At 37.5% G+C, this 13,051-nt stretch overlaps 1 protein-coding gene across 7 annotated transcripts in view; it reads right to left on the bottom strand.

Annotated features, from left to right (window-relative positions):
* Positions 1-318: 318 nt before the first annotated feature.
* LOC114648110 (cytochrome P450 2C8-like) overlaps positions 319-13,051 on the bottom strand; it is a 96,662-nt gene continuing 83,929 nt past the window's right edge. For 5 of the 7 annotated variants that reach the window (XM_051918842.1, XM_051918851.1, XM_051918848.1 and 2 more), the window contains 2 exons: positions 10,438-10,579; positions 319-4,109 (listed from right to left, as the gene is read on the bottom strand). In XM_051918842.1, the coding sequence (XP_051774802.1) occupies positions 3,928-4,109; positions 10,438-10,579 (324 nt within the window). In that variant the 3' untranslated portion in view covers positions 319-3,927. The remainder of the gene's footprint in view (positions 4,110-10,437; positions 10,580-13,051) is intronic. The other 2 variants (XM_051918853.1, XM_051918850.1) reach the window with 2 other exon arrangements.

The raw sequence follows: 13,051 nt of genomic DNA, 5'->3' as shown, positions 1-13,051 counted from the left end.
TACACTGATGGTGACAGCACAATTAGAATTTCTTCTCATGCAGCTCTATGTGCCTTAATTATTCATATTAAGGTCACTAGATAAACGGACTACCCCAATATAAACAGAAAAAATCAATAAATCAAAGATCACTCATGATTCCTAATTACCATATCTTCACCAAAATATGTGAACAATACAATATCATACACCCTATCAATGTACGATGGCAGTTTTCCAGTGAGAGAACTGTAGAGAATTTTTTATTGTGTAAGAAACAAATATAAGAGTGTTATCAATAAAGTCATAGCTGGTAGTGAACAGAGGAGATCCATGACAGTGGCTTTTAAAAACAAGTTTTATTGTAAACCCATTTGAGAGATAGTTTGAATTAAAAATTAAAAAAGAAATCAACATTTAGCAGTACAGTCAAAGACTAGGGCTGCAGTCCTCTTGCCATGTCACTCATTTAACTTTATTTTGCTGCATCTGTGTCCCTGTGTTTAACCAGTCTGAGAATTATTATTAGTGTTGTTGGAATGTAATCTGTTCTTGTCATGGCAGGCAATATGAAAATATGCATACCATTAATTTAAAAAGAAAAAAAGCAAATAATAAATGGTAGAATTTTCTAAATATTGAGGTGATGTCAGAATAGAGTCACGTCTGTCATTTTATTGCAGAATACAACTCAGAAATTGTAATGGTTGCTATATTTTATTATTTAGTTAATGGGAAGTGGTTTTAATTTTGTAGTACTGGACATTTTCAAATCACCTATCTGCTTCTAAAGTATCTATTAATAACATGACATTTTGTTTAGCACAAATAGCAGGATAATTTTTTTTTTTTTTTCTTAAAAGTTCTCACCAGTCACATCTGCGTTTGTTAATAACCTGCTTTGTAAGATGAGGCCGACTACTTGTGTCCTGGACCCCATCCCCACCACACTACTTAAATCCTGCCTTCATGCCATAATCCCGACTGTTACAACAATAATAAACTCATCCCTTGACACTGGCTCTGTGCCGCTCACTTTTAAAATTGCTTCTGTAATCCCAATGTTAAAAAAGTCTGGTCTTGATGCTGACAATCTTAACAATTTCCGGCCTATTTCCCACTTACCTTTCCTGTCAAAAGTTCTTGAGCGTGTTGTAGATTCCCAACTCACCAATTACCTAACCTCTAATAATTTGATGGAACCCTTTCAGTCTGGTTTCAGGGCACGGCACAGCTGTGAAACTGCTCTGCTATGGGTAACCAATGATTTGCTTATGGCAGCAGACTCTGGACAAACCAGCATATTAATTCTGTTAGACCTCAGTGCAGCATTTGACACTGTCAGACATGACATTCTACTGTCCAGAATGGAGAACATGCTGGGTATCTCTGGCACTGCCCTCCAGTGGTTCAAGTCCTATCTGACTGATAGGCAAGAGTTTGTTAGTCTTGGCAACAGCAGATCCAGCACAGCGCCGGTCACACAAGGAGTCCCTCAAGGCTGTGTCCTCGGTCCTCTGCTTTTCTGTACAGTATTTACATGCTTCCCCTTGGCCATATTATACATAGCTATGGACTGGGTTATCATTTTTATGCAGATGATACTCAACTCTGCTTCAATGTTAAAAGTGGAACTTCATCAGAGATTTCTCAGCTCACAACCTGCCTTAGTGAAATTAAAACCTGGATGGAGCAGAACTCTTTAAAATTAAATTGCAACAACACTGAACTCCTGCAAATTGGGACTAAAGTGCAACTTAATAAAATGAGCTCCTTACCAGTCAATCTTGGTGGTGATCTCATCAGACCTGCCTCTACTGTAAAAAATCTTGGTGTCATTTTTGATTCCTCCCTCTCTTATCACGCCCACATAAATTACATTAAGAAACTTTCTTACTTTCACCTCCGTAACATATCCCATGTTCGCTCCTTCCTCTCCTTCTCTAATGCTGAGAAACTTGTCCATGCTTTTATTACATCCCGCATCGATTATTGTAATTCCCTACTGGCAGGTGCCCCTTCTAATCTTATATCACAGCTCCAGCTTATTCAAAACTCAGCTGCAAGAGTCCTTACTCAAACCAGTAGCAGCGAGCACATCACACCCATCCTGCTCCGTCTTCACTGGCTCCCTGTGTCTTACAGAATCGAATATAAAATCTTAAACCTACAAAGCCTTAAATAACCTCGCGCCGAACTACATCAGTGACCTTCTCCATCACTATGTGCCTGCCTGCCCACTAAGTTCTTCTGATTCTGGCAATCTTGTTGTGCCCCACACTAATCTACACTCCATGGGTGACAGGGCCTTCAGCTGTATAGCACCCAGACTCTGGAATGACCTACCGAAATTAATCAGGTCAGCTGACTTCATGAATTCTTTTAAAAAACAACTCAAAGGAAGGCTTTTAGCTCTACCTGACTTTATTACCCTTCTCTCAGTTTACTTCTCTGTCAAGATGCTAAAGTAATCTGCGTGTGTTTGCTAGACCAGCAATTATGTTGTCTGTTTTTTTTTCAGAATTCACTGTCGTAATCTTCTTTATTTATTTATCTGGTTAATTACAATGCTATATACTTTATGCGCTACCGTTCTTTATTATATTTTGTAAGTGCCTTGAGCATGGGAAAGGCCCTATATAAATAAAATGTATTATTATTATTATTATAAAATGTATACAAAGCCTTCACAAACCACAGATTTGCAAACTTAAGGCAGCTCACCTGCAGTTTATCTGTAATTGTTTCCCTATGCAGTTGACCCAAAGATTTAAAAAATGCACCTGAGAAGATTCAACAATAATGGATTCGGTCTATATAACCATATTGTTTTTGCATTATATTGTCAGTAAAAATAAGGTATCATCTTTCCATGCCACATTTTGGGAGGCCATCTTTTAAAAAATATTTTTCTTCTTTCCCATAAATTGCCAAAATCACAAGTTGGCTAATGTGTTTTATAAAATGGTACATAATACCGATGACTGGATGCTGTTAATGCTTTCTGTAGATTTTGATTACATTACAATTTAATATCAGTGATTACTTTTGTTAAATTAAAAGGAAATTTCACAGTCAACAGTATTGCTGATCACAAATTTTGCACAAAATTTATTTTAAAGGTATGATCTGTAAAGTTTTTTTTGCTAAAAACCATATTCTGTTCAAAGCATATGGTCAAAAATTTAATCTGAACTTTGCTTTCCATGTTAGTACTCTTTAGACATGGCATTAATAAATGAATACCACTGAACCACTATGCCACCAAGTTCTTGTGGCAACACAGGTGATCAAATATTCTCAAGTTGAAATTCTCAAGGAGAAGCAGGCCTGATACTTTCAAACTCAACCTAAACCAGTACAGACAAGAACAGAACTTAAAAAATCCACACTCCAAATCACCAGTCTGACAATTAAACCTAGATAATTGGAAACTCATGAATGCTGATTCTGAATTTACTGAATACTAATGTTTCTCACCTATAGGCGCTATAAAACTCAAAGACTTTTGTAGCAAGACATGCTGAAATTTTCAGATTCCAACAAGAATCAAAGCTGCTGCATGTGAGGCAAGTGTGTGGCCCACTAGTGTTGCTCTACAGAATCCAGCCTGACAAAGGTAGGTTTAAGGATTGTCTTTTAATTGGAAATAAGCAGAGAGACGAAGAGATGATAATCCAAACTGCAAAACCTCTTATTTTTTGCTACTTATGAAAACTTACTCTCACTCTTTTTACAGTACATTAAAAAAGTGAGCACCAATATTTTAAAAAACGAAATTAAAATATAAAGAAACATAAGTGCCAAAAGAATGTGGTTGAAGAAGCTGATCAAATAATTAAAAAGAGGTTAAAATCAAGGATTTTCTTTAATATTGAGTATCTGCTTCTTGCTTGTTTAATCTGCTGTTTAATTAAAGTACCTCTGTGTTCAAATATCCCTGTCTTGCTATCTTGGGATGGCAAAAAATGTATATGGCACGGGAAGTTTAAAAAACGACTTGGAATTTGGTGTCAGACTGATTTTGTCAGGCTCCTCTGTTGGTTGGAATGAGAAGTTCTGTAGGAGGGTGGAGAAAAACAAGAAGAGCTCCATCTTGGCCAGACCCTCACCTGCACAAACGCGCTTCCCTGCAATAAAAAATAATATGTCGATCAATGGCATTAAACTTGAAATAAGAAACAATATGAAATGTAGTCAGTGTGCTATTCAAGGTAAATGCAGTATTAAGACCTTCACTTTGCGAGCAATTTGGATAGGAGTAGAAAAAAATGATTGAATAATACCACTGTACTTATAAACTAAAATGATTACCTACGTAATTGTGCAGGATCAAGTCAGACATGTGGACTTATAAAGAACAATTTTATATATAAATATTATTCTAAGTTACAAAAAAATAAAAAGAGGGCAATGAAAATTTCTAAATAAATCATCGGATATTATTATGCTTCGCAGACATTAAAATGATAAAATAAATGCACATCTTAATAAATAGAAGTAAACACTGAATGGTGTAAATGCAATTTTTTAGAACAATGCAGGACACTACTGTATTTTTTGCATGATAATTTCATACTTGTAAACAATACATTTGTGAGCACTCATATCACCTAGCTAATACAGATAACAATTCTTTGGCCTACTTTTTTATATGAAACATTAATCAGTTCAGTAATAAAAGAACCAAAAGTCCAGAGGTGAAACTTCAACCAATGCCACAGACATGTAGTAGGAAATGTTGCCACCCGCACTATTCTGTAATTGCCATAGACCAGTGCCCTTTCCAAATTTGAAATCACAGTCTTCATAGATTTTTTCATGACTAAATTCAATGTTTGTGTTCTGATTTATATTCTTAATTTTTTATAAGTTTTTATGAGCCTATTTTCTGTTCTTTATCAACAATCATATTTTTGGGTGCACAGATTTAATTTCTGACCTTGTTTTCTTCCTAAAATGTTGTTTTCAAATATTTAGGAATTTTTGAGTCTTTTTCAATGGTATCGTGATTTTTACGAGCGCTGCCATTTTGTAAGTTTTGTTGTTAGGGTACTGTTGTACAGTATTTTGGCCAGGGTTCTTCCCCTGCCTCAATCAAATGTTGTTTTTATATGTATTTTGTTCATTATGTATGCTAATATTGTTGATTAATTAGTTTATTCATGTTTAAGCATGTTTTCTTGTTTTATCTGTTTTGTGGGTGGTCCCCCAAGAGCCTATCACCATCACGGGACTGCCCTCAGCCCTGTAAAGGTAGGGTTAACCCCAGTTCCTTGTGGTTTATTGTGAATTTGCTCATGGTGTGATGAGATCTCCAAGGTTATTTCAATGCTTTTTTGTGATTACTGTTTTTTTTTACCTCTGTGCTCTGTTTTGTTTTTTTTTTATATACCATTATTTGATTTTGTATTAGGACTATGTTTGACATTGGGATTGCCTATTTTGAGGGTATTACCTCATGCGCCTTTGTGTACCTCAGAGATAATTTTTGTTCAACTGAACTTTATCTATACTAATAAAAGGCAAAGCCCTCAATGACTCACTCACTCACTCGCTCACTCACTCACTCACTCACTCACTCACTCACTCACTCACTCACTCACTCACTCACTCACTCACTCACTCACTCACTCACTCACTCACTCACTCACTCACTCACTCACTCATCACTAATTCTCCAACTTCCCGTGTAGGTGGAAGGCTGAAATTTGGCAGGCTCATCCCTTACAGCTTACTTACAAAAGTTAGGCAGGTTACATTTCGAAATTGTACACGTAATGGTCATAACTGGAACCTCTTTTTTGTCCATATACTGTAATGGAGTGCAGCTCGATGGTCGTGGGAGGCGGAGTCGCGTATCGCGTCATCACGCCTCCTACGTAATCACGTGAACTGAAAACAAGGAACAGCCACAAAGAGCGCTCAAGAAAACATTCATTACACAATTGAGAAGGCAGCAAAACAATAAGAAGCGAGCGAGTGACGCATATGTAAACCGTAAGTTTAAATTAAGTTTATAGAAACGCTCCCCCTGCCGTTTGCAATACCATATTCGCGAGATACAAGTTTAATGAGAAGACACGAGGTATAAATGAGACTTTGGATCACTTTGAAACCTCCTACGTAATCACGTGAACTGAAAACAAGGAACAGCCAAAAAGAGCGCTGAAGAAAACATTCATTAGACAATTGAGAAGGCAGCGAAACAATAAGAAGCGAGCGAGTGATGCATATGTAAACCATAAGTTTAAATTAAGTTTATAGAAACGCTCCTCCTGCCATTTGCAATACCATATTCACGAGATACAAGTTTAATGAGAAGACACGAGGTATAAACGAGACTTTGGATCACTTTGAAACAGAGTTAAAATTGCTGTAGCGAGAAACTTTTAAGTGCCGGGTCTTAGCTAACATTAAATAAAGCCGTGGACATCGCAACATCACACAAGAGAGTAGCTCACATGAACTGACTGAACAATTGAGAAGGCAGCGAAACAAGAAGCGAGCGAGTGACGCATCTGTAAACCGTAAGTTTAAATTAAGTTTATAGAAACGCATATATATATATATAAGTGAATGTATGTATGTTTATATGTTTATATATATATATATATATATATATATGTAGATATGTATATATATGTGTAGATATGAAAATATATATGTATATATATGTGTGTCTGTGTGTGTGGGTGTGTGTATATATATATATATATATATATATATATATATATATATATATATATATATATATATATGTATGTATGTATGTGTGTATATATATATGTATGTGTATGTATATATGTATATGTGTATGTGTGTGTATGTGTGTATATGTATGTGTATATATGTATTGATATGTGTATGTGTATCTGTATATGTATATATATGTGTATATGTAGATATGTATATATATGTATATATGTATATGTATATATATGTTTATGTGTGTCTGTGTATGTATATATATATATATATATATATATATATATATATATATATATATATATATATATATATATATATGACAGCAAAACTCATAACAATGACAACACAATTACATTGACAATCATGTTATGTTATTTTTAAAATGTTTCCTTTTCTTTTTCATAACTCTCTTTAACACTCTACTTCTCCTCTGAGAAGCGCGGGTATTTTGCTAGTTCACAATAAATCTTTTTCTTTATAAAGTTTCTTTGTTGCTTAATTTTGTGTGAAAAAGAGGGACTGACAGCTTTGCTTTCTAGTGGGCATTTTGAGTAATTATTGTAACTTTGTGCTTTGGAACTTTAAAGTTCATAACTGGGTTGTGGCCTTGGAATTTGTGCTGACTGACGTGATTTATGCAATGAGTTAAAAGGTTTCATGTGACAACTTTTCCTTTTCCCTTAAATTGTCTGCAAATAACCAACAATTTCTTGTCTATTAGTCAATCAGGTACAAGATTTATATGGCAACCAGGGACATAATATATATACAATATAGCAATAATGACAGGATTCTCATTGGATTGTTAATGTTAGTATACAGGGTTTCAACATAGATTTTCATAAATATCATAAAGTTAAGCCTGCTTATTTTCAACTGAATTTAATTCAGCTTATTTTTCTGTAGTGTCCTTCTGACGATGCGGGCTCTACTCCATGCTGCCATTCAGCTTCTGGGAGCTCTGAACCTGACACCATCGGTAATGTCACTGATGAGCTGGACAGTGAAGCACAACAAAGCAAGGGGATGGTGGAAAAAGTTCAAAGTGCTTTTATTAAAAACAACAAAACAAAACAGTGTTCAAATAAATGAGTGCAGTGTCTCAAAAATTCATCATTAAATAAATAAAACATAAAATAGGTGAAAGTGGAGGTTAAAATCCATTAGAAAAAAAAATCTTTTAAAAAACAATGAGGTTAAAACAATGGCTGGAAGCTGTCTCTTTAAACAAATTAGCCCGGTGCCTTTCTGCTATTGGTGACTCCCCTGCTTCTCCCGTCCAGATTATGCACCAGGGGAGCCACCCTACCTGCAGCTGACCTTCTCCCTGCCTTCTCCTGCTGGTCTGGTCGTCTCACTGATCCCTGGTTCCGATAGGCCTCACTTAACCACGATTTGGGCTCCCCAGCGACCAGGGCACTCAAGTCCAGACTCCCGCTGCCTTCTTGGCCTTGCGCGACGAGCCATCCTCCTTCAAAATGCTCAGCAGGAGCAACCACTACCAATTGCTCCCAGGGTGCCGGCCAAACACCCCACGAAGGCTCACTGTCCAGGTGCCTGTCTCTCCACAGAGAGCACATTCGCTCAATTACGCATAGGCTTCTCCTTGCTGCTTCCTGCCTTCTTCTACTTCTAATCTCCATACGTCTTTTCCTTTTCTTTTTTCCTCCTCCCTAGCCATCTCGTGCTTCTATTTATTACGGGGACGTGGATCAGATGTGGTAATTAGCAGCTCCCGGCACCAATTACGGATGCGGATGACTCCTCACCTATGCACTTAAGTGAGGACCATCCGCATCACCGGGGAACTGCTCCCGCCACACATACCATGCCCCCTCACTAAGCTGCGAGTATGGCGATTATTTATTTAGAATTTGGCCTTTTTGACATGAGCTGTGGACTCACTACACCACAGTCCTTCACTGATTACAGGTGCAGAGCATTGTGACAAGATCTTAGTTAAAGGCAATTACAGAATTTTCTAATTACATGAGTACATGTGTGGAATAAAAATGTATACTTTACCTGAAAAAGAGAAGTATATGATCCTAATATTTAATCCATGACAGTTATTTGTTCTTTAAACATTTGACTTGAAGTTCAGAACCACAGGAAGCCAAAGCATATCTTAGCAGAATTGGGTGCAAGAGAGACATTAGTCCTGAACGCAATTGTAGGCCATTAAGATGCATACATATGCACACACATTCATTCATATCAGGTCAGTTTAGAGCTTCCAATTAACTTCATGTGCATGTCTTCCAAGTACCAATAAAATCCACCTAAGTACTGGAAGAACGAGAAAACCTTGCTTGTACATTGATTGATCAGGAAGTTGGAGCTGTGAAGCTGCAGCATTTAGTATGACACATCCATTTTGATATTTTACTTATTTACCCAACCCTTTTCTATGACCGTTTTATGTATTTCAGGGTTCTGGAGGCCAGTGTATCACAAAATAAACTCACCCTCACACTGGGCCAATTCTGAGTTGCCAGTAAACCTAAATTGCACATATATGGAACTTGGGAGAAAAACATTTTAATATTTTGAGAAAAACCCATATGCACTTGAGGAGAATATGTAAAGTCTGCATCAGCAGTAGTTGGGCATGTGATTTCAAACCCTTACCCTTGTGTTCCATCGTACCACTCCTTACCACCCAATTTCATTCCTTAACTTGAACACTTAATAAAAAAGAACCTTTAAGATAAGTGTGAAGAGTTGCTTTTGTGCTTGATTGCAGTTTAACAATAAGGGGTGCAGTGTTGGAGAGCTCCAACCTGCCACTGTGCTGCTGGAAAAGTCTTATTTCAACTCTACAAAGGAAAATGAGTGAACCTAGTTCATACTGTATATTTAGCATTAAAAAGCTGGAGGAAGGGCGGCACGGTGGCGCAGTGGTAGCACTGCTGCCTCGCAGTTAGGAGACCTGGGTTCGCTTCCCGGGTCCACCCTGCGTGGAGTTTGCATGTTCTCCCCGTGTCTGCGTGGGTTTCCTCCGGGCGCTCCAGTTTCCTCCCACAGTCCAAAGACATGCAGATTAGGTGGATTGGCGATTCTAAATTGGCCCTAGTGTGTGCTTGGTGTGTGGGTGTGTTTGTGTGTGTCCTGCGGTGGGTTGGCACCCTGCCCGGGATTGGTTCCTGCCTTGTGCCCTGTGTTGGCTGGGATTGGCTCCAGCAGACCCCCGTGACCCTGTGTTCGGATTCAGCGGGTTGGAAAATGGATGGATGGAAGCTGGAGGAAAGCTTGCTGCTGAAATGTTTCCTCTGACAAAATAATAACAGCAAAACAACTGGGCAAAGTTGGATATCTAAAGTTAAGCCCTCACACTGACATTTCTGGAGATGTGATGTAAAATGTTGAAATTACATTTGGTAAAAAAAACAAAAAAACTGCATATTGTTGTGTATTTAAAAATGTAAAAACCTTTTTTCTATAACTTAAGCTGTGCCTAGGAGTTCACTTACACATTTCTTCTATTTGATAACTAATCTTAATTTTAAATGCCTTAATCTGGTGAAATTCACTGTATTTTATCCTGAATGATTTTTTTTTTCATGTGATAGTACTGCATTTGTCACGAATGTACAGCTATGCTTAAAAATGCATCACAAAATTTGTATAAGAATGATTAAGTTAATACAAACATGGTGATAACTTTCCCACTCATAATTTGCAAAGGTCTTCCAAACACATGTAATGAAGTATTCTTCTTAACATAAATATTTAAAGTGTTTGTACCTGCAGAAAAGGGCATAAAAGCTGGGTTCATTTTGAAGCAGCCGTTTTCATCCAAAAAGTGACCAGGATTGAAGGTGTAAGGGGTTGCCCACTTTGTCTTGTCAAACAACACCGAGTGAAGCACAGGAGACACCACTGTACCCTAGATTACAATAAGAAAAAACACAAAAGGCTTTTTTATGCTATTTACAATATGCACATACTAATTAATGAATGCATACACCCTCAGATGACTCTGCACTTATGAATTATATAAATAATAGGGATGAGACACAGTGTACAGGAGTCAGGTGGAGAATTTTTTTTTTTTTGGTGAAAAAAGAATTGTCTGCATCTTAATAGCAGTGAAATCAAACAATTGGTTATTGACATTTGCTGCACCAAAGAGCCTCTATGCCCACTCACTATGGCGCTGTATAAATAAAATTTATTATTATTATTATTATTACTATTCAAGGATTGGATGTAGAAGTGGTGCATTGCTAGAAGTACTTGGACTGGTCGCAGAGCACAGAGGAATTATATTAGAAAGTGCAGAGCAGGCTCTTCTTCCTTAAGTGACTGTGTTCCTTTAATTTGTGAAGTGACATCCTTCACATATTCTATAACTATGGAATGGCCAGTGTGATTTTTTACTCTGTGCTGTGTTTGGCTGGTAACATCATTTTCAGAGGGTCCCACCAAATCAACAAGCTAATTAAAAGGGCAGGCTCTGTTATGGGACAATTCTGGACCTGCTGGATGTAGTAGTGGAAAAGAGAATAAAAACAATAGTGAGTGTCATTACTGTATGAACAATATTGCACATCATCTTCTGACACTCTAACACTGAGGACTTTCAGCCAATGAATTATTCAGCAGAAGTGTGTCAAGAAACATGAAGGGAGCTCCTTCATACCAATAAAAATATTCACACATAATGGGTCACTGGAACTGGGACTGCCAAGCCAGAAGTATTCTTTTCTTTCTTTTTATATTTTCTATTTTAATTATTCTGCTGTGTGCTCAACCCATTGTGTGTATGTGTGTGTTTGTTCATTTATCTATTTTTTGTTTATTTATATATTTGAAGTGTTCCTGTAAATAGCCTAATTTTCCCTTGAGACAAATAAAAGTTCCATCTATGTACTAAGTAACAAGTGCATATGACTGTTTTAAAGTTGCTGGTTCAGTAGTTCATCTGTCCATTAATTTTCTGAATCCACAACTTTTTTATTATAGGATCAGACAAAGATGAAATCCATACCTGCAACACTGAATTCAATTTAGTGCCTAGTTTTGCAGCACTGAACTCTGTTTTACCTAAGGTGGAAAAAATGGCATGTCTAAAGGCAGAAGGTAAATTCACCTGCACTTAATGCATCAAACACACAGATACAGGTTTATTTAGATTGAAGGCAATGACAGCATGCCACCATCCAAAAAAAAAAAGTGTCAAGGAGATGATATCATGTTTCTCTGGCAGCAGCTATGTGCTAAGAAGGAGTGATGCAGCCATAAACAACATGGCCCTAGCCATTAAAACAAATAAAAATATGACACCAACCTGAAAAAACGGTGCACATACTGTACCCACACTCATAATTGTTAAGACATATTTTTTGCCTATTTTGTGCTTTTGTCATATAAGGGTTCCATTTCTGACACACATTTTAGGATTGGAATTGAATGAATCCTTTTGTTACCATCACGCTTTTCTTTTTACGCAACATTGTTTAGAATTCGTCATGTGACCTCTTTCATTGCAATGATAATGTCACTGGTAGCAATGATTTAAATACAGTGCATCCGGAAAGTATTCACAGCGCATCACTTTTTCCACATTTTGTTATGTTACAGCCTTATTCCAAAATGGATTAAATTCATTTTTTTCCTCAGAATTCCACACACAACACCCCATAATGACAACGTGAAAAAAGTTTACTTGAGGTTTTTGCAAATTTATTAAAAATAAAAAAACTGAGAAATCACATGTACATAAGTATTCACAGCCTTTGCTCAATACTTTGTCGATGCCCTTTGGCAGCAATTACAGCTCAAGTCTTTTTGAATATGATGCCAGTTTCTCCCATTCCTCTTTGCAGCACCTCTCAAGCTCCATCAGGTTGGATGGGAAGCGTCGGTGCACAGCCATTTTAAGATCTCTCCAGAGATGTTCAATCGGACTCAAGTCTGGGCTCTAGCTGGTCCTCTCAAGGACATTCACAGAGTTGTCCTGATGCCACTCCTTTGATATCTTGGCTGTGTGCTTAGGGTCGTTGTCCTGCTGAAAGATGAACCGTCGCCCCAGTCTGAGGTCAAGAGCGCTCTGGAGCAGGTTTTCATCCAGGATGTCTCTGTACATTGCTGCAGTCATCTTTCCCTTTATCCTGACTAGTCTCCCAGTTCCTGCTGCTGAAAAACATCCTCACAGCATGACGCTGCCGCCACCATGCTTCACTGTAGAGATGGTGCCTGGTTTCCTCCAAACATGACGCCTGGCATTCACACCAAAGAGTTCAATCTTTGTCTCATCAGACCAGAGAATTTTCTGTCTCATGGTCTGAGAGTCCTTCAGGTGCCTTTTGGCAAACTCCAGGCGGGCTGCCATGTGCCTTTTACTAAGGAGTGGCTT

Source organism: Erpetoichthys calabaricus, chromosome 1 (genome assembly GCF_900747795.2).
Source record: "Erpetoichthys calabaricus chromosome 1, fErpCal1.3, whole genome shotgun sequence".
Lineage (NCBI taxonomy): Eukaryota > Metazoa > Chordata > Cladistia > Polypteriformes > Polypteridae > Erpetoichthys > Erpetoichthys calabaricus.
The sequence above is the reverse complement of the archived record's forward strand: the minus strand, read 5'-3'. Positions and strand labels throughout refer to the sequence as shown.